This window comes from Argiope bruennichi, chromosome 1 (assembly GCF_947563725.1).
Source record: "Argiope bruennichi chromosome 1, qqArgBrue1.1, whole genome shotgun sequence".
Classification (NCBI taxonomy): Eukaryota; Metazoa; Arthropoda; class Arachnida; order Araneae; family Araneidae; genus Argiope; species Argiope bruennichi.
Window position 1 is genome coordinate 5,330,645 of NC_079151.1, and position 23,784 is coordinate 5,354,428.

Sequence of the window (23,784 nt, forward strand, 5' to 3'; positions counted from 1 at the left end):
ATTACTTCGAAATTAGATTTCATTTACATTCTTCAACATGAATTCTATCAATAAATGATGAATGTAGACTTAAATGTAGGGATTCAATATATAAATGCAAAGGTGACTTACTTGGGGATGCAAGTTGAGTACACAAGTTTTTCCCGACTCGATGACACTACGAATGGCATCCAAACTGGTACCATAGTAACTCTTTTGATATTCTCCATGCTCCACAAAGCGACCTGCCAGAATGTCAGCCTCAAACTGAGCTCTACTAATGAAGAAGTAATCGACACCATTCACTTCAGAGTCCTTTTTGGGCCGACTAGTATCTGAAATATGCAAGTTCTTACACTCTTTTGTTCACTTTTTGAAATTACAAAAATTTTTAGGCCAAAACTTTAGAGAACCTTATTCACAAACATGGGTAGAATTGCAACAAAAAGCCATTCAGACTGTTTGAAATTATTGTATAATGTATATTGTTCATAAAGAAACATTCTTATGATATTTTAGAATATTCATTTATTTCCATTTCCCACATATTTAGTTTGATAATATAATTCTAAATGATATATTAGACATTAAATAAAAGTTCTAAGGGTCCTTACCCCCCCTCTTTCTTTTTTTAAAAAATTAAACAGTACATGATTTATTTTATTTGTTAACATTTGAATCCTTTGTACTAATTATACTATTAAGATAAATAATACTTTTTTCTCTTACAAATTCATAGCATACTAACTGCTTTTAGCCATCAGCTGGTTAATTTGAAATATTGCTTTTTTTAATTTCAATAGAATTTCTTATGAATAACTTCATGTTCACGTCTGCTTCAATGAAATATTATTAAGAATCAAATTGAAGTAAACATTTAAGCAGTGTTATTTCAGCAGTTTTACAACCGGTCCTACAGAATATCTCTAATGTAGTCCTATAATATTACAGGGCCATTAAAGTATAGCTGTCCAGGCTATCTTCACATTACGACTTGTCTTTTAAATACTATAATTTCATACTCTTATTCCTCATACAAATTGAGCATATATTTTGGTAAAAATTATCTTCCTCCCTTGGCTTTCAATAATGTAAGGAAATCAATTGCTAAATATTTCAGGAAACAATGAAAATTCAAATTTTATCACAGCAATGAAAGATAAATTCAACTATTACTATTAATTTATACAACTCAGTTAATAAATATTTATTCAAAATAATTACAATCACTTCTAAAGGAATGCATTCGAATGAAAACTTCATTTCAAGGGAAATAAGAAAAATGTTTTTATACAGTACCATTTTCTTTTCTTTTTTAATTAAAAAAAAGCAAAATTATGTACTTTTTGAAATTTAAAAAAATAAACTGCATAAAATAGAAACTAAAGGCAAGATGTTTATGAAAAATATACTCAACAATGTATAGACATTCCAAGGATAGAATGTCAGTACATATTCAGTTATCTGTATTCTTCAAGTACATTACACAAATTTAAAATGTCTGAATAGTGTAAATATTTAGTGTGCTGACGAGATGACCACTGATGAGTACATAGACATGTTTTACATTTCTCAAAAATGTAGAAGAGAAACATTTTGAAATTATAAACAGAAGTTTTAAGAGCTCAAAGTAATATGCATAACATTTTAAGATAAGCTCACTCATTAAAATTAAATAAGATTCCATAATTTAAATTCTATTTTTGTATAATTATGAATGATATATTACAATAGGAAGTCAAATATCTATTTTTTTTTTTTTTTTTAATTTGGGAAGAAAGAAGATAAGTGAAAATTGCATCACTGTGCAAATATTTTTTTACTAATAAAAATCAATTCACTTACGAGGTACAGCAGCAGCAAACCTATTAGTATCTTCCATGAGTCTCTGCCTTAATTCATGCCTGCCAACTTTCTGAGGACCAATCAGCACAAGAGGCCTCTTTTGATGTGCTCTGGGATAATATAGTCGAACTTCTTCATAGGTCAGTACTTGATCTTCATCTGCATCTGTAACCAATGAAAATATTCATAACACGGTCACAGAAAAATCTGGTATTGAAGTCACTTTAAGAACTAAAAAAATACTTACCATCAGTGTAGTTAAGATTATACATCTTTTTCTTTTTTCTCCTATGATGTCTTTTTGCACATAAAAAGATTCCTAGAAGGAACAGCAAAATAAAAATTAATGTACTTGCTACAAAATTGGTGACATTCTTGTGTTCAAAATATCAATATGATAAACTTCAAATTAAAAAGGATACCTTTTTTAGATTTCTTTTCCTTTACATCTCCAACCACTGCTTGTTTCATAACTTCTCGCCTGAAATAAAATACAATATCCTAAAATGCAAATCATAGTAATAAAACATAGGGTCATTCTAAATAAAGTGCAAATGTTTGAAGAATTTAGAACTATTTGGAGTATGCTGAAGAAACTTGATATTTGTTGATATTTGTAATATTTAAAGCATGATGAATTGAATTATTTCATAAAGGAAAAAACAAATTCAACATTTTTTTTATAGGCGAGACTTTTTACTGACATTACTTTACAGATTACCATTATAACCTTTTGCTTTGTTAAATGATATGAATTATTACTACATGTACTCACTATGTACATCTTTAAGTCCAGTTAAATGTTGTAAACACAATACATCACAATCCGCAATACTAATCAATGTTTCCCGATGAATTTCTAAAACCTGATTAGTAATGAAGTTTTTATATCAACAATAGAATTATGTGTCTTTATAGACAAGTTTTTTTAACCATTCGAGACAATACATACAGTATGAACAAAAAATTTCCAAGCCAAAAAGACAGGTAATATATTGTGTGTGCAATGATGTGAAATTTCTATTAACAGTCATAAGGGATTTCGGTTTCTAGAGATAACATTGTTAATAATTGTTTTCTGGCATAAACAATGTCCTATCTACAAAAGGTTAAACATTTCACAACTAGAAGTCGCCAGTATACGAATCGAGTGAACAAGGCGATAAGCATATCAGAAACGTCTGCTAATTATAATTATCACGAAAAAAAAAAATTAAAAAATGGCGAAGTAGTTATTGAAATGGACTGAGCAATATGAACTAGTACTACATCTTGGTTAAATATTATTGAGTTTATTCTTTGTCTTTTTTCAGAGCAGGGATCACAGCATTTACTTATTGAAACTTATGCCCATTAGGGTACGGGAAATTAACCTTGTGGTTTAAAATCTTTGGGAGTAAAAAAAATGGACCAATAATAGAGTTAGCAGTCATATTATAACAAACTGTAATAAACATTGATTGCAAAAGTTGTACAAAGTTGGATGAAAATGTTGGTTGGAGGAGTTCTATATCCTATAATTATGTGTGTTGGTTTGTCTTGATAAATTGAGAGGTACCTTGTCAATCCACAAAATCATTCGAATCCATTTTTTTTCCATAATTGAATGAGAAATCTCGAAAGAAAAATCAATTCTTTGTTGTGGATGTATAAAATTAAAATTTTGCAAGTGCTGCAAAATTTTAATTTTATACAGACATCGTAAAATGTAGTACAAGATTTTCCACACAATGGCTCATGATACTGATAAAACTCTCCCTATACTTTTAGTGCTTGCATGATACTGATGCACACTGGCCTTGAATCAAATGCTTCCTTAATTTTTTTCTCCATAACTTCCTGTTTCCTAGTGTTTCATTCACTATTTCCAGGAAACTCAGTTCTCACTTACTAGTCATTACTCTCATCTTATTAGCCATCCGCAGATATCATCCCCCCCCCCATCCTATATGAACAGAAGGGAGAAAAGTTCATGACAGTCTACAGGAAAACAGGCTTCCAGAAGCTGACATGAGGAAAGATGCTACAGCAAAAACTAATATTGAGAGTTTCTATTAAAACACACTAACTAGTAAAAAAAGCTTTGCAAACCGAAGTTGTAATATGACAAGCTATAAAGAGAAAACTACCAAACATCAAAAAAGCATCAAATCAGACCAATAAATGGTGGAATGGGACTCCTTAACAGACAATGCTCGTCTGTTAAGGAGTTAATCACAACTAATTGGAATGGGCTCCTGGCCACACTGTTAAAATTTCACATATTTCATATATGTAAAATGTGCCATTCCGAATTATAACGATTGTTCATTAGAATAATTTATGAAATCGAGTGCGTTATAAATAAAATGCATAGACCTATAGCTGTTTCATAGAAATTACAAAATAATAAAAGCAAAGATATTACATTTGTTTTTATTGCTAACATGTTGTAATAAATTATTCTATATAGCGTAAAACATGCTCAACTCTGAAGCAAGTTTTTACAATATACATGCATGTATAATATTGCTGAATTATTGTTGTCTCATTTTTTAAAAATATTTTATAAATCTTCACTAATTAGTAAATTTTTTTAAAAATGCTTCTTAAATGTACTTTGCAATAGGTTCTTAGAATAATTTTTTAATAATAACAACTAATCCCATTCTTCCCAAAATAATAAATTAATTATGGTGATTAAGTTTGTCTTATCCACTGCAATTCCATATGTTAATAAAATCAATTTTACTGTTTTTAAATTGTTTTGATGAAGAGTAAGAATACCAATCCAAGCTTTAGTAACAATTCGATCTAAAAATGAATTTACAAATTATAACACATTTGATTATCATAGTAATATAAATTATGCAAGAAATCGCGGGAAATTAGTCAATTTTTTAAACAAGATAATCGAGTATAAAATAGGATATAAGTTAAGTAATCAATCAGTGGCTTCAAAACAGTCAGCAGAAACAGAATGTATCATTAACTAGATAGAATACATCAAAATTGAAGGCACTTTCTATAAACCATAACTCCATTTCATGGTAAATTTAAAGAAATATTTCACCACCTGGCATGTACATAAAAGCGATGATAGTTTCTGATTTCAGTAATTGATTGATTTTCACTGGCTGCTAATGATATTTCATTCTACTTCACGAAAAAAAATGTGAACAATGTTAATTATTATTTTTTTAAAAATCCACTTTCACAATAAATTTTCCAGATTTTATCTAATAGAGAATTCCCAAATCATTTCCGGTTTTTTCTGTTTCCTGTTCGGCTAGCACACTGCCCTATCTCCTTGAAAACTTGCTAAATAAATGAAATAAGCTTTTCTCTGTAAGTGAAAACAATATAAGAGTCTGAAACTATCATGAATATTGTTGAATGTTTTTAAATGCATTAACTCAGTAAACAAATAGAAAATATTCTAAACAAAATCGCAAAACAGACAGCACACAAATTTCCAAATCTAACTGAAAACAATTAAGACGACTGAAACTCTTGGTAAGTGTCAGCAAATTGTAAATTCATTGTATTTTGCTTGCAAAAAACATAAGCATTTCTCAAGTTTCAACTTTAAGTCTTTAAAAAGTCCAACTGGCATCACTGTTAATCTCAAAAGCAAATTCTTCTCTACCCAACTTCCCACTTTTTCTTGAAATACCCTTTTCTATAACATGCATTCAAAGATTATCTACTTTTTTTTCTAGAATTAAGTTATTTCCCCAAATTGTATAGCCATTCACCCATAGCAATAAAAATAGCTAATTTAGACTTTTATACAATGAGTTCACAAGGAACACTCACTGCTGTTGGAAAGTTTTACTCGGAATAAGGCCAGCAAGCAGCTGATCCTCCTCTCCCTCTCTGTAGGCCTGCCACCAGTTGGGATCCTCTTGGCTAATAACATGCAAGACATCCCCTTTCTGGAAAGACATACCAAGCTCTCGGCATGGAATATACAGGTCATCATCTGGCTCATAGTCAAAGTGGGCTTTTAAGTGGATCTAAAAACAAAAGCATGCACTTTTTAATATGAAACTGAAAACCACTGATGAAAGAAAATATAGCCAATTCCCAAAATAATTTTTCAACATTGACATTTAGCAATTAGAAACTATTCATCATCCAATTAAGACCAGGGTGTGCCCAGAAAAGCCTCTTCTTTATGTCCATGCATGTTTAAGCTTGCATAATTTTTTATGCATAGAAAGGGTTTTCTTTTTATAATCAGTTTTTTATTGATAAATCTTTAAAAATTAACTGTATATTTTTTTACATCTTAATACCTATTTCTGTATCTGCATAATGCCTTCTATTATAAAATGAATCGTGCATTTTTGGTTTTGACGAAAACATAAAACTGATCACAAAAATGAAAAAGAAATTATGATTACCAAAAATTTAATTCATCTTATGAGATTAACAATAAAAATCTGATCTTTTTCAACATTTCTTAAAATTAAAAAAAAATATTACTACTGATGAATACAACATTTCTGAAATATCGACATTTAAGTAGAAGCATTGCATTACCTTTTTATATACTCAGCAATAAATAAAATTTGATATGTCTGAGAAGGAAAGCGTAAATTTCTTCCTATGCTAACTAATTATATTTAGCAAATCTAGAACATTTTATTTTCAGCCTTATAAAGCTAAGAGCTAAAGCATTCAAGGAGGGCTACTATAATAACATTGGCAAAACTGCCTTGAAACTGATAAAATAATGCCATGTTCTGAGTTTTTTTTATAACACATTTTTTTTAACAGAAAAGAACAGCAGCATTTAGAAATGGTCAAGCTATAAGAAATTATCTTATTGCTTCTTATTTCTTAAGTTTAGTAAAGGGCCTTTTTTGGAAGTTTCACATTTTGGGTATTTAATAAAAATTTGCTCTTTAACAAACATGCAAAAATAAAAAATAAAAAAAACTGACTTTGGCTTAAAAAAAACAATTATACATTTTATGAAGAAATGAATGAAGCAAAGAATATAAAAAGTCAATTTCATTTACTCTTTCAATTAAAAAAAGTCGTAAATATTTTACAACAAACAAAATAAAGCTCATAAAATACTTACCACACTTTCTCGTGTCTGTTGTTTTGGAATATCATATTGAGAGGGAACAATAAGAAAAGTTAATGTACCACACATGGAAGCCTAAAATATATATATATATATATATACATATATATTACTTTTTATAAGCAATATGATGAAGACTGATATAAACAAAAGCAAGAAAATATGAAATGCATGTAAAAAATATCCAGTACCTATTATATTATCTATCAAAAATATCCAGAAAATCGATCCATTATAAAATCTGCATACAAAATGGTAATCTATAGGTTTTGTATTAATTTTTTAAATTGAAGTACAGTTATTGTTTTGCCAAATTTGAACCCTTTTGGAATCTTCTTTTCGACTCAATTTATTTAAACAAGAAAAACGCACAGCACTGATGCGATTAATTGATCACAAAAAATAAATAGAATAATACATGAAGTATCTATTTTTAAATAACATTGTAAATGTTTCCAATCAATTGCATCAGGTGTATAAGGATGTAGGATACAAGTGCACACTGACAGAAACAGGCTTATGTTAAAATTTTGAATTGAAGGTCATTTATATACTTTACCATAGCTTAAATAATTTCCATTTTTATTATAAATATCTATTTTAATTCAACAAGAAATGCAGCTACAATAAATCCATGCAAAGGAATTTCCCATGGTAATTTTGACATTATTTTTACAATTCTGTAGTTAGCAGAAATTTTCAATAAAAATCCATCATAACTATGAAGGATCTATAGAAGTTGGCCTTAATATCATGTTTCAAGAAATTTTAAATGTTATTCATCAAACAATACTTAATTTGGCAGTTAAATATTTGTTTGGGAAATGTAACAATAACAGAAATTATATCAGATATTTCAACAGCTGTAGATACTAAGCATGAATTATAAATATCATAATATATAAATTTATCAATGCAATACTTACCATAATGTCACAAACATCATTTACTGATTTTCCTCTAAGTTCTATTCCATTTACTTCTAATATTTCATCTCCTTCATGAAGAAGACCTGAATTTTAATGTTTAAAAGAAGAAAAAAGTTATTAGATGCAATTGACTAACTATGGATCAAATCGGTAACTATGAAATCATTCTATTAAAATTTTTAATGTTGCTTATTCCCCTCATTTTTCAATAAAGAAAAGCTCAATGATCAAGATCTAATCTTTATTTTAAGAATGAGAATTTAAGTAAAAAGAAAGAAAGGAAAATTTATAACTAAAAAAATTGTTATACAAGAAAAAATTTTTTCTTGTATTGTATCATGGATAACACAGCATTAACCCAGTTTGAAAAATTTCTACAGTTAACATTAAATTTTTAAAGTATATTTTAAAGCCATCTAAAAAAACAAAATTTAGAAAGGATAAACAGAATACTTAATATTAACATTTCAATATCTTACATTCATTTACACTACCAAGTTAACTGTTCTATAGATTCCAACATACAAAATAAGAAATGTTGCTGTATATTTCAAAACAAGGAAGGCTTTGATATGCATATTGAGGAGATACATCTTAAAATTGAATAGTATATTTATTTGAATTTGCATGTAATATTTAATCCATCCTCAATCTTTTTAAAATCAATAGTCTTCCTTTTTTATCATACCAATTCCCTTGCATTGCTAAGAATGTGCATCTCAATAAACTTTAGTGAAGTACAACACTGTAAGACAAACAGTTCGTTTTTTATATTTTTATGGTTGTTTCCCAAAGCAAAAGTTATATGGCTGGAAATTGAATGAAATTTAGCATACATTACGAAAAAATTAAAATAAAATGGTTATTAAATAAAATTGACTTTGATTTTTCTCCTACTGTTTTTATTTATAAATGTGGAAAAATCAGAAAGAAAGAACAATGACAATTTTTGCAGACCTTTATTAATCTGCAAGATCCAATATGATTCATAGTTCTAAGAATCTTCTCCAAATAAAAACTAAACTTCACAAGAAAATAATTCCAAATATATATAATTATATTATATATTCATATAAAAGAATTTAGTGGCATACTTATAAATAGGTTAATTCTATTAAGCAATCATTTTCATTTTGGAAACTTTGTTCATTTTATCAAAGTTTAAACTCTAATTCTAGTAATTAAGAAAGAGCAAAATAATTTTTTGCGAATCATTAGAATCTGGCACAAGTTACACATATACAACTATCCATAATAGTATCCATATGAATAAAAACATTTTTAAATATAAATACAAACATGGAGGTAAAAATTTATCATCACTTTGGAAACAAAAGCAAAAAGACAGTAAAATTTGAGAATGCTGATAACTGAAATTTGTGTTCATTGTTATTTTAGGCATACGATACAAATCAGTAAATAAACATGAAGATAATTTACTAACATGCATATTTATTATTTACAAATGTATTTATTTTAACCATTTGCTGCATTGGTTAAATTAATGAATAAAATAAAAAACTTAATTTACTTATAGCATTTTTGTCTTATTTTTAATCAAATATTAAACTATTTAAAAATTTACACATCTAATGTATAAATGCGCAATGACTTATTAAAAATAAAAGCACTTCCAAGATTATAATCACTGAATATGACAGAGAAACGCTTACCACTTTTCTCTGCAATTCCTCCTTTAACAATACGACCAACAATAACTGCCTCGCCATCATTCTTTACTGTAGCACCCTGTAAAAAAACCAATTTTAAAAATCTGCAAAATATTATTTGAGAAAATATATTGAATTTTCTTATAAATATTCACTACAAAAACATAAGAAGGTACTTTCCAAATATTTTTACAAAATTTAAATAATGCATTAAAAAATATTTTTAGATATTTTCAACAACAATTATTTAAAACAACTATTATTATTATTTCTTTCCATTCTTTGCAATGCAAGAAGTAGAATAAAAAAATAAATCTAATAAAGATAATTTAGAACTTATATGATTTAAACAGAAATGGTTTTCATTGTATCTATTAATTGATTTAAATGAATTGTGCAGAAATATTTGTTTATAGAAAAACAAATTTGGACATAACTAACAAGAGAACAAAATAATTGTTACTTTCACTTCTTAGTGAACTCATCTAACATTGATAATGCAGCATGAATATAATAAAAAATCTCACATCAGCAACCAAGTTGAAAACTAATAACAAAACTTCATTCATACAAACATGAAACAAGCTAAATAAAAGTGAAACAAGCTAAAAAGTGAATAACCAAGAAAGAAGAATTAGAAAAGTTAAATATGGAGAATCCAATTTGGTAATTTTTGGTAATTTTTTGGCAATTTGTTTTTTGATGTATTGTCACGCCTCTTAGAATAATTATCACAACACAAAATTATAGATGCAACAAACTATATCACTTAAAATGTTAAAACTATTCACAATGAGCATGGTAATGAATTACATTTATTGCTAAAATGCAACTACAATAATCAAGTATAAAAGATGTACTTCTTTAATTAGAAATATTGATCAAATTTTAAAGAAATTATCTTCGAGCTAAGTAATTTGTCAGAAATGCGGAGAAAAAAACCAATCGAAATTCACTTGAAGTATTAGTATAACAAAACAAAGTTAAGCCAATATTATAAAAAGACTGGAGATAGATTTTTAGAAATAAAGTATATAACAGCCTGTTGATTTACAATAATTTGTTGAAAAAATTTATTGGGTAGCTGTAGATGAATTAAAATTACTTCAAGTATTTAACACTTTCAACGCTACCGACGTGATATCTCGTCTTTCAGATACTTCCTATTAAGGTTTCTGCGAGCTAAAATTTGCCTCTTAGGCTCAACTTTCTAAAACATATATGAAGAATACCTTTACTTTTATCTAAACTGACATAAGAGACAAATTTTAGCCCACAGAAACCTGCAATTGGAAGTATCTGACAGACAAGATATCTCCGGTAGCCTTGAAAGTGTTAATTATTGCAAGTAATAGTCACTAGCAAATGAACACATACCAATGGCTCTGTAGTCTTCTCTATACGAACAATCTTTATACTTTCTTCTGTGTACTGTGACAGTCTGGAAAGCAATTCCTCTTCTTCAGAAATGTCGGGAACTGCCTGACTGGCAGCCACTTTATCATGGCAAAACATTAGATTCTCAAAGGAATGTTTCCCCAGGATATGCAGAAGCTCTTTGGCATCCTTGGAAGGCACATCTTGCAAGGCTCTTACCACCTGTTAATATACAATTCAACAGGTAAATGCAGAGAAATTTAATTCTTTGAAATTTCACATGTCTTTATTTAAAAAAAAGCATGCTTTCAAAACATGTTGAAATGATAAAGTCTGCAATTCAAGCCTAAGTTTTTAAGAAAAACAAACAGAAATGAAAAAGATTAAAGCATTTAATATTGAAAAACAACAGTAGCCACCAGCAATATGAAATTAGTGGTTAGAAACAAAGGTATTTAACAATGAAACAGAAAACATCAACTTCAACCTATTTCATTTTGAATTTGATGACAAAAATACAGATGTTCAAACCAAATAGAAACAATTTGTTTAATACCTATGTAAATAGGACGAGATCAGATAAGCTATATAAATATTTTAGACAGCTGTCTCATGTTACAGGGATTTATGAAAAGGCGTCTAAAATGAAAAGGCATACTCCGACCTAGCGAGACGCCATGCGGGAAACTTGATAGGGTCACTGAAGAGCAAACCCTACCCTGCATGAAGGAACAAATTAACTTGATGACATTCGACTCTTGCAAAAAAAAAAAAAAAAAAAAAAAAAAAAAAAACCCTCTAGAGAAAAAGCATATTTGTAGAGAAAAAGATCAGAAAAAAAAAAAAAAAAACATTACATAACATATTAAGTTGCAAAACATTAAAAATGCATGAAAAACATTAAATGAGTGTTAACTCTTTACATTAGAAGAGAGCTAAATACAGTACTAAGTTTAAAGCTTCCTTGGCTAGTATATCTGCTTTTTCATTCCCAATATACCCCTAATGAGCTCTGATCCAGATCATTTCAAAACTAAGTGCAGCAGTTTTTTTTTTTTACCAACAGGCCATTAAAGCCAATCTTGAATCAGAAATTATCTTTGCCCCTTTTATATTGTGTTGAGCGACAACTCCAGAGCATTTCTGATTGCCACCACTTGTGCCATAAAGCCAGTTGTATTGTCATTCAATCTAAACTAGAGAAACTTTTCTAGATTCTTTTTCTTGTTCATTTTCGTACCAAATAAATGCACAATCCCCCCCTCTTTCGATCCATCTGTTACCTTTAGCCCTAACATCCACATAGTAGCTCCACGCAATTCTAAAAACTCTCAATTTATCATCTAGCAGATACCATCCTTCAAAAGATTATGCTTATTCATTTACGATTAAATAATAAGCAAATCTAGCAAAGCCCTATTTATACATTTTCATAAAAGGAAATCATGTATATGAAAAGTCCTATAATCAATTTCAATGTCAAATGTGATGCTACTTATGCAAATACATTTAAAAATGTATATTGGAAAATTTGTAATATAATATATGGTATACAATACTACAAATAATTACATTTTAAAAATTAAACATTTACAATAAAAGTAAAATTCAGACTTAAATCCTGAGAACTTTTAATACATTTAATTTTGTGCAAACAAGCCGGATTCAGTTCAGAAATCTTTAAATGTCATCTGATGCACATATAATAGGTATTAATTGCAGAATTATGAATGGTACAATGATAAATAACACAATGATTTGAAGTTTTTCAATGAATTCTCGAAAGTTTCAAAGGGAAGAGAGAATAATTTAACATTCTTCATCAAATTAATTAAATTGCAGGGAGGAAAAGGAGGTTATAACCCAGGTTTCTAGGAGAAATTTCTATTATGATAGGAATGGAGAAATAATTTTTGGTAGAAAATTTGCAAATTTCGGAAGGGAAAAAAAAAAACTTATAATTGAAAGCTCTGTCTCATATAAATGAAGCAGTTTATCATCCCCAAGTTCATGAATTGGGATTGCCATGAAATGACACAAACAGTGCTTTACTGTTACTAAATGAATTAAATGCACATAAAATAAATTGAAAGAATATAATGAATTTTTCTTGTCAAGAAGAAATATACAATGATACATACATTTATGTTTTCCTATATTAAGCTTAGTTTGATAATTAAAAAATAATTGGAATACAAAAATTTTTGAAAAGCCAGAAAGAATCGAGCCAAAAAAATTTGATTCATAATCAAAATCTTTAATCCAAGCTAAAGAATAAAAATTGTACAACAAAATATACATATTAGAATGCAGAAGTGTCCCTGGGCTCTGAGGGGAAGGGGGAAAGTGTAAAACAAACAAAAGAAATGTCAATGAAAAATCGTACCCAAAATGTAGGCGGTGGAAGGAGTGTTCCCGTCTCCCTTATCGCAAAAAAATTCTGTAATTCCCTTTTTCAAAAGGCTGATTTTTTTTAAAAAAATACCATTAATGTGTTCATTGCCATGACTCAAGCCTTCTATATAATTAGATTACCTCTTCTCTACCACCTCTTAACTATGGTAGAGAAAAACTTGCATAATTTGATAAAAATCACAGTGCAAGTCAAACAATGCGAGAAACAAGCAACCTGCTAATTTATCTAAATTGGAGTTTTTCATTAGAAAAACAAATATAAAGTTACGAATACTGTAATTTTTACAGCAGTTCCAATATTTACAAAATTTAAAAGCAAAATGGCAAATGATTTAATTAGTGGTGTAATTTATTGAGTCTTCATATAAATGTAGGCATAAATATTCTAATAACGCAGTATCAAAATTATAATTGCAGGAAAGAGTATTAAAAAAAAATATCACCTCTAAAGAAATAACTTGCGCATCTGTACAAACAGGAGTTGGCAGGCACTTGAAGCAACATAAATCTTGAACTTTGTTATGAAGAGTCAATAGACATTGGAATTCAGGATTATGAAACAATTTTTCCAGTTCCACCATACTTTCACCAAATCCAGTATTTGCTAAACAAGCTTCAACATTATGCAGGATATCAAGAAGTGATGAAGGATCTGAAAAAAAAAATTAAATAAGAATCTATATATTAACATCCTTTTAGCAATACAATAATATATCTATTACATAAATTAACTACAGAAAATTCTTTCACATGTAAAGTAAACATGAACAAAAAAAGTTAAAAAATTAACAATCAATGCATAACAATCTGCTAGAGGCAGCTACACACACACACACACACACACACACACACACACACACACACACACACACACACACACACACACACACACACACACACACACACACACACACACACACACACACACACACACACACACACACACACACACACACACACACACACACACACACACACACACACACACACACACACACACACACACACACACACACACACACACACACACACACACACACACACACACACACACACACACACACACACACACACACACACACACACACACACACACACACACACACACACACACACACACACACACACACACACACACACACACACACACACACACACACACACACACACACACACACACACACACACACACACACACACACACACACACACACACACACACACACACACACACACACACACACACACACACACACACACACACACACACACACACACACACACACACACACACACACACACACACACACACACACACACACACACACACACACACACACACACACACACACACACACACACACACACACACACACACACACACACACACACACACACACACACACACACACACACACACACACACACACACACACACACACACACACACACACACACACACACACACACACACACACACACACACACACACACACACACACACACACACACACACACACACACACACACACACACACACACACACACACACACACACACACACACACACACACACACACACACACACACAAATTTACAGGTTGATTAAAATGAAATTTAAGAAATAATTTTGTATATGTCATATTTCTCCAAATACAAACCATGAACTCATTTTTTTTTAACACATATCCACTTTCAATAAAAATATTGTATTTTCTGACATAACAGCATGTTTTGAAATAATATTAGTGATGGGAGGTGGCATCCACCAGCAACAAGAAAATATTTTAATTTTTAAAAGGTATAAACAATAAGATTAAATAAAACTTGAATCAATAGCCAACCAATTTTTTTTTCAAACAGAAAAATATTAAGAAGCATCCTAACTAATAAGTATTATATATATATTTACCTCCTCCACATAAGGCCCTGAATTAAAACTCCAGTCTTCAAAGGGCACAAAAACCTCCAAGTGGTAAAAATTTTTTTAAAAAGTGCTTACAAAAGAAGGAAGGGGTGGGGACATTAATCAATCCTCGAGGGGAGGGGGGAATTAATAATGGTTATCTTGTATAAAAACCACCTATTAAGACAATTTTATAAAATTTATAGCACTATCTTCTAAAGTAATCTCATCTTTGTTAAAATTGCATTTAAAAAAATAAATAAATAGATGGATTTAAAACCATGTATTGCAATTAGACGATGAAACAAACAGAAAATAGGAATAATGATTTAAAAAATAAAATATTATGTCAATCAATTCAAAAATGGTTCTTCCCATTTGAAATATATGTTAGAAGGCAAAAAGAACATGCTTAAAAACAAATATAGCAAATGCTAAATTCTAACATTCTATTATAAAAAAATGAAGGAATTTAATAAAAAATTGTTTAAAAAAACTTTTTAAACTTCTAAAGAACAGATTTTATTTTATTATCTCTTTTCGTCTTAAATTTAAAATTCTTTATTACAATATCTAAGCAATTTTTTCCAAATTCACAACCAGTAGATCCCATTCCTATCAATTCAAAATATAAATATAAAATCTAATTATAAATTTCCGATCCACCACATCACTTATAAACTTAACAGAAGAAAAAAAAATTACATCTAATTTCATAGGAGTCATATTAATCCGATTCATTTTTTATTTATTCGGCGAATTTAAGATTAAAACGATGCACCAGTGAATAAATAATAAGCGGAATACATAGTTTCCAAAATCAATTTAAAAACTTATTACACGAGTATGGTAGAAAACAGGTAAAAAAAAAAGTTTACTTACAAATCAGGCATTATAGAAGAGAAGTATTCAAATTAGCTGGTTATTAAACTCGCTTAAATGGAATTTAAATAATATTTTCGCATATCCAGCTTTTAATTCATTAGTTCATTTTTCGGCAAATTCATTAGCTTCCCCCCCCCCTCAGGTCTTTGAATTAATCTTGTTTCAATTTCTTAGGCCAAGAATCGCAAAACAGAACCCTGAAAGGCGTAAACGTTCGACATGGCGCGCCAAGAACGCTATGGCACAGAACTTCATTGGCTATTGGCTCTAACTGATGGCATCATTTAAACTTGAGGCCACACGGGATGATCTTTTACAGAGAAAAAGAAATGAGATTGATTGGACTAGATTGGCGCGCTTCTACAAGAGCAATTGGGATGGCGGGAAAAGCATATCTTTTCCTCCGAACAATTCTAACCTAACTTTGTATAAGCAATATGGAAAGTACTGTAAGAATTATACAAAAAAATTATTAAACAGATTCTTCGAGAAACTAGAAAATAACGACAAAAGCGACAATATCGCCAACAAAGAAATCGCGCCTTATGATACCAAGCTGCCGAAGATGCCTCGCCAATTCATTCATATTTATAATTTAATTATTGTTTTACCACATCGACTTGAAAAAACAATTCAGGTGAAAATCTGTCATTATTTATTTATTTATTTCTCTTTTCTTTTCTCTCTTTTCTTTCGAAATATTAGTTATAATCAATATACTGTTCCATGAAAAATATTCACATTCATAATGCACAACCACTTGCTAGGTACTATCAGTGGAATGTCAATATCCATATTATTTGTTAAGTCCGAAGGTTACGAACTTTTGAAGAATTCCGTGACACGTCTCTTAAACGGGCAATCGACACTGATTTGTAATAAATTATTAAGACTTCGCATTTGATTTGCAGCGCTCTTCTTGCTTACTATACCTCAACCATCTTCATTCGCCCGAAGTTTAAAGATGCGGCTTCCTGAGACAAACAGATTAGTGGGGAAGGAAAAAACAGTTCTTTCCGATAATTATTGTCTCTACTTAAGATTACTTCTTCACCATCCAAAATTTTTCTACAAAAAGGATTTATTCTACCAATAACCTACCAAATGTTGTTCAGAAATATATTATTTGATCTAAAATTCTTACAAAAATGAGTTATATTACTGTAAAAACCAAAACAAAATTCCTTATATCAGTGATTTCGAACAATTAAAATATGCCATATTATAGTACAATAATTACCTTTATTCATGAATATTTTCAAAATCGCATTTTTAAACAAGGGAATTTAATCTTACGCGAATATAATTTTTATGATCAATTGAAAATAGCAGTTCGCTATCGTTCTTTATATATAAGTCCATTATCATTTGTTGGACATTTTACAGATAATTTGTTGAGTTATTTATTTATTGCCAACATACTATCAAAAAGTATTAGGAATGTTTCATTTATAAAGATATGTATGCCTATAATACAGGGTGCGGCAGAAAAACCCGGACAAGCCCTTTTTTTAATATAACAAAATATAACAAATAATAATAAGTAGACTTTTGCTAATAAATACATTTAATTGGTTTCAAAGCGGCCGGCTTTTGCAAAGATGCAGAGGCTTATTGAAATTTTCAGCAATGGGTCACAAGTCTTTTTCCTGTAATTTATCCCATTCCAGAAGAAACTATTGCTTTAGAGAGTCCAAACTTTTATGTCGTTTAGTGCAAACCATAGACTCCAAAATGGATGATACACTTTAATCATGGGATTGACATTCGACGAGTATTGTGCCCATTCTCCAGATGATATCGCATCCAGAAAATGATCCTTCCTCCACTCTGTCTTTTTAGCCTTGTGAGCTGATGCAGAGTCTTGTTGAAACTCCCACTTTACATTGTCGAAGTGCGTTTTGGCCAAAGGAAATATAACAGCTTCTAGAATGTTCCACTGGTACACTTTTTGAATTATTTTAGCTCCCTCATCCACAGAAACCAGAGAAGTTTTGCAGCTTTTGGAAATTCCGCTTCAGACCATGACCGACTTTGGATTTTTGCGATGTTCGCCAATTGCTGAAGTGTTTGGTGCGTCTACAGGCTAGATCCAATAGTTCTAGGAGTTGCGAACTTTTGGACAGTCAAGAGCTTCTCATTAGTGAAGAAGAATCTCTCTCAGTTCTGACATGCTGCCCGTTACAAAATTTTCCGGCGTCTTTGGAGCCGCACGAGTTTGTTTTCTTCAGTGAGAATCTGAACTTTCTGGAGCTTGTAAGGCTTCATTCCAAACTCAGATTGTGCCACTCGTTGCTCTGATCAGTCCCTTATTCCTAGTTCACGAGCGATCTTTCTCATGGGAACCTTCTAATTTCATTGAACTCGCTTTTTGATAACCTACAGTTACTGAAAGTGTTCACCATACGTTTTAGTTCACTTCCTGGACTTTGACCATCATTGCCAAGCTCTTTGAACCGATAGATGGCATCGGACACTGTTTGCCGAGGCACATTAAGCAAACGAACGACTTTATACTGTTCGTTTTCCAACTTTAAAGTAGCATATCTTTTGCTTGGCATTGTAAAAAGGAAAAAAAAAAAATCAGTACATAAACTAAAAGATACATTATAAATTATATTATAATTGAAGTGGTAGACAAAAAGAAATGAATAAAATTTTAAAAGAAATTAACCTCTATGGCGTAATAAATTCTTCCGAGTTTTAGTCCCGCACCCTGTATAAACCTATAGCGAATGTAATCAAGAAAGAGAACACATGAATATTAGTTTAAACAGAGCAATCTTTGCAATAAAATATATTTGAAACCTCGCAACATGTCCGTTAAAAGCTTGTATTTATCAAAAGCAAGAGAATTTGGGAGGCATAAAGTCGGAAGAAAATTCATCATCGATGTATCTATCATGTTTTTGCACTTTGACTAATCATTCAAAAGTTCAGAGAATTGATACTCAGTGATTGTAATTTAATAATCAGGGACACTGACGACTTGAATTGTAATGAAATAACTCCACATCCGTAGAAAAAAAAAAGCACCTTTTCAAACAGCCCTGAGTATGTCATATTCGTGAATTTTTACCAACATTCAACAAACAAAGCTCAAGTTTTCTCTGCCCTATTGCGCAGCATCATTTCCTTAGTTAAAAGCCTCTCTCCTAACCATTGAGTCTGTTGATATAGGAGAAAATTCACTACGAACCATTCAGATGTTGTTAAATGCTGGTAGATGTGCATTGCAATCAAGAGATTACTCTGAAGAAATAATAAATTTGAAAGAAACTCGATACGTTACGTTTAACACTTCTTTTATGCTTTCTTTTTGATCGCAGTAGTACAAGTACAAAATATACAATGGGGGGGGGGGGAGGTAGAGGAGAGGAAATATTTCATAGCGAAATCGAATCACTTGGTTCAAAAGTAATTAAATACACTTATCGGTATGTTCGAATCTCTCGTACGAATCATATATAGCAGAGTCATCTTTGTTGAAGATAACAGCCAATCTAAAATTGCAATCTACGCCGTATCTCATATCTACGCCGAAATAGCAGCACAACGAAAATTTAAATGTTTCACCTTATGGCGCAGCAAAGCAAAACGGGATGTTGTACCATAAATGTCATCCGACCTATTTATAGAGATTACCAAAAGAGAAAAGGAATTGCTTCATATGCAAAGAAATTCGAGATACAGTACACTTACCTGGAAGCATTCTGCTGTTCGAGAAGCTTCGTCATTTTGCCAAAGCAAATGCCGTCAATCTTAAATTCACTTCAACGGTGGTTCATACAAAAATCTCGAAAATCAACTTTTAAATTTAGAGACAGAATAACAGCAGATAAACAATAATATATTTTAAACTATTGTTTCACTTTTACTCACTACGCAAGCAGTTTTAATAAAAAAAAAAAAAAAAAAAAAAAAAAACATACATGAAAATGACGAACGAAATCACATTGGAAATTTGACGATAGCACCCGGTGATAAAAGCAATGGCTGTAGAAATTCGGGAATAAGATAAGGTTTCGTTTACAGGACTGTTCCTTATCGAAACTGCACTTACTCTTTCTTTAAATCCCGAAATCAAATATTCTTTACTATGTCTTCGATGGAGAAACAAGCAAGGTTTTACAATGACGTTTATAATGCAAAGTCAAAAAAAAAAAAAAAAAAAAAAGTATTAATTTGAAATGTAACAGATTTCAATACGGCTAAAAGATTGTACACAATTGCAATAGAACAGCCTATTATGCAATCTGTGGAACACTGTAAGTTTATTTTTAAGCTACTGGTTAGAACTTATCACGTTCTAACCACTAGCCTAAAAATGACAGATAATAAATCTAAGCATTCTCAGACAGCCGGATCATCAGAATTTTACAATAAAAGTCCCACAGAGTTGTGCTGCACTGATAGCAACAAAACGTACCGATTGGATGAGATGCATGACAACACTTGTAAAAGTATTCCATGCAAATATATTATTTGTGAACAGCGAAAAGATCCGAACAATACCGATTCATCCCTATGGGCCGCAGAACAAAAATACTACCTAAATTATTTCACAACCTGACGCATTAGCTTATTCCGTCGCATATATTATATATACTTTTCATTCCTCTGATTCACGACCATGAGCGGCCGTGAATATTAACTTTCCACGGGAATTTAACTCTTTTACAGAGTCTATTGTGGGGCAGCGAATTTTGGCGATTCATTCCTCAAATGCGGTTAATAGCACCGGAAAATCCAATTTGTGTGTTCAACGCGGTTTTCTCAATCGATTGAGGGGGGGGGGGGGGAGTGACACAGAACTATACCCGCAGTCACAAAATTTGACATATTTAAGTCATTGCGTTTTTGAATGATCACGTTTACATGTTTCTTAAATTACAGATCGATAGATTGGTTGGATTGGGCTCAAACATTTGATAAAGGTCTATACGATAGACGTTAAATCTGTGTTCCATGAACTCTCTTCGTTTTGCAGTTATAAAACGAACAGCTGGACTTCATATGAAAAGCATTTTCACAAAGTTTAATAAAAAAAAATAAGTACCACTTTGGTGTAAAGATCAGATACCAAATTCCCTCCATGTAAACTCAAAGCGAGTTATTTTTATAGCAGAGAAACATATCCCAAAAATGTATTTTTCGAACTCGGCGAAGTATAGAAAGCGGAGATTTGTCAAAATCTTGAGTTCGAATTTTTCAACGATTACAAAACTTAGTCTAGACTTCTTATACGAGAAAGTAAGAAGTGTCGTCACTTAAATTCATTTTACACACAAGTTTATTGCTTTTTCTCTTTCTCTCGGTTCGCTTGATAATGGCTTGTAAATGCAGAGTTAACAGAGTGAGTAGTCAAATTTTATCTTAAAAAATAAGCAGCTTATAAGTACTTTTTAAGCACCTTCGAGAGAAAAATGAAGGACTAACATGAACATAGTAATTTTGATTATGGAACTAAGTTATGATCAAATTCATTAAGATGATCAAAAACTTAATCAGTTTTAAAAAATAGAAACATAGAATACCAGCAGTAACTATTGCATTATTTTTCATAAACATTAAAAATAAGTCACTTAAAACATTTTTCTGCAAATTTTTCATTAAAATCTAATTCAAACATTTTCAATCTACATTTGAAATACTTTATGTACATTACAGTCTATATTAAGAAGTAAAATGTGACATTGCCACTTCTTTAACATTTCAATTTCTTAATGGAAGAAAAAAAAGTTAAGAAAGTATTAGAAATTTCCCTATCTCCTTCAACTGTTCGTTTTTTGCAACTTTTATATATATATATATATATATATATATATATATATATATATATATATATATAGCAGTGAAAAAGTGTTTTTCTCAGTTTGTTAAGTACATTAATGTTACATTCAATTTCATCAATTTCCTTTCCTAAGAGAGATTTCTTTTTCCGTAAACAGGGAAAAAAAAAAAAAAAAAAAAAAAAAAAGGACTTTAGAATATGATTCATCAGATGTAATTGACAGCTTTTGTACCTCCAAAAATATTTTGAATGAGCTGTTGATGCTGATATTCAATTCTTTAGTAATGTTTATTGAATGATTTAACCAGATTATTTTATACGATTATAGAATAAATGCTATGAAATATATGACATTTCATTCACATTTTCCCACCTCAATATTTTTATTAATAATAAATCCTTTTTCAATAGATGTTTGTTCACGAGAAAAAAAAATGAAAATAATTTTCAAAACCTTCCACAATTTTGTAAACTTACTGCCTTAAAAGGATTTAAAAAAAAAAAAAAAGCATCCTTTCTCATTTTTCTAACATTAAAATTTTTAAAACCGAGTAAGGATGGTTTGACAACATTTTCCAAGAAATCTATATACTCTATGAGACATATCTCTTTTCTGATGCAAGTACAAAAGAATCTTTTCATTTTGTTTTCACACTTACTAGTTTTTTCTGCCATATATGCTGGGTCAATACATATAAGCTAGTCGAAATGAAAACATTTCTACTCTGAGCTCTCTATACAGCGAACTACTCAGTGGCTCCAAAATTGTAGAACATACTATTCAAGATATAGGAAAAGGGATTACGTGAAGTAAGAATTAGTTTTAAATTAGATGCACGATCGTTGGCGCTGTACAAGAGGAACTATGTTGACGAGACACAAAATACACATCTGTAACACACTTTATTCGAATGAATCCAACATTCATTAACAAGGACATTATCGACGAGAGAGATCCAAGAATAAACGTGGCTGTGAATCCACATCAAACTTTCGGTGAGTGAAGCAAAATTTCTTGGAAGGTACGAGGGTTTTCCGTGTCCCAAATGCGACAGCTATGGGTATTGACTGGTCCGCTTAAATGGAAATGTGTTTCATCGCTCCTCTAGCCAAAAATATCAATGCAAAGGTTAGTCGTTTCTCCCTGACGATGTGGAGCAACTGCTGATTGTAAAGAATTTTGTAGGAGTAAAAATGCTCCATTTTTTCTCGGCACGTCCTGCACTGTACAGTAGGGAGCACCCAAGTACCGTGAACACTGCACGTGCACTACTACAGCCTACAACGTTATCCACTGATTGTTCAATAACAGCGGTTGCAACCTCTTCAACGACATCTGAACGAGTCGATGCGCTTCCTCAATCCGGCTGAACTATAAGATCTCCAGTTTTCTCAAATCGAGCGATCATTCTCCTGAGAGCTGGAAGTAATAGTCCTTTGCGTAAATTCTTAAGTTGACGAAACTCAAAAAACAGCTGCAGCATTTCCATTGTTTACATAAAACAACTTCACAAGCAAAGAGCATTCTGGCAGCGCGACAGCCATCGCTGATAAGAATGACATTTTCCCGATTTTATCACCTTTTATGGCCAGAACAGTAGTTGCAAACCAAGGGTTTATGCAAATTTTTGTGCTTACAGTGTGAAATTGCAGTTACAATGACAGTTTAAGTTTCTTCGCTTTTCTTTTCTTTTCTCCCTCCCCCCCCCCATATCAGCAATAGAAACTGAAAAGGAAAAATTCTATACAGTATGGGTTTTTTTGGGGGGGGGGGCGGTGATTATCTGTGTTTTTTCAGCATATTTTTTGTTGTACGGCACCATCTATTTCTGGAACTATTTTTTTTTTTTTTTTTACGTAATTCGTTTCCCCATGTCATGAACAGTACGCTTAACAATTTGGGA

At 30.8% G+C, this 23,784-nt stretch overlaps 1 protein-coding gene across 2 annotated transcripts in view; it reads right to left on the reverse strand.

The window, feature by feature from the left end:
• LOC129960822 (protein PALS1-like) overlaps nucleotides 1-23,784 on the reverse strand; it is a 190,862-nt gene that overhangs the window by 5,108 nt on the left and 161,970 nt on the right. For both annotated transcript variants that reach the window (XM_056074524.1, XM_056074604.1), the window contains 10 exons: nucleotides 13,739-13,947; nucleotides 10,881-11,102; nucleotides 9,507-9,582; nucleotides 7,831-7,916; nucleotides 6,899-6,979; nucleotides 5,623-5,822; nucleotides 2,247-2,305; nucleotides 2,072-2,143; nucleotides 1,825-1,989; nucleotides 112-314 (listed from right to left, as the gene is read on the reverse strand). In XM_056074524.1, the coding sequence (XP_055930499.1) occupies nucleotides 112-314; nucleotides 1,825-1,989; nucleotides 2,072-2,143; nucleotides 2,247-2,305; nucleotides 5,623-5,822; nucleotides 6,899-6,979; nucleotides 7,831-7,916; nucleotides 9,507-9,582; nucleotides 10,881-11,102; nucleotides 13,739-13,947 (1,373 nt within the window). The remainder of the gene's footprint in view (nucleotides 1-111; nucleotides 315-1,824; nucleotides 1,990-2,071; nucleotides 2,144-2,246; nucleotides 2,306-5,622; nucleotides 5,823-6,898; nucleotides 6,980-7,830; nucleotides 7,917-9,506; nucleotides 9,583-10,880; nucleotides 11,103-13,738; nucleotides 13,948-23,784) is intronic.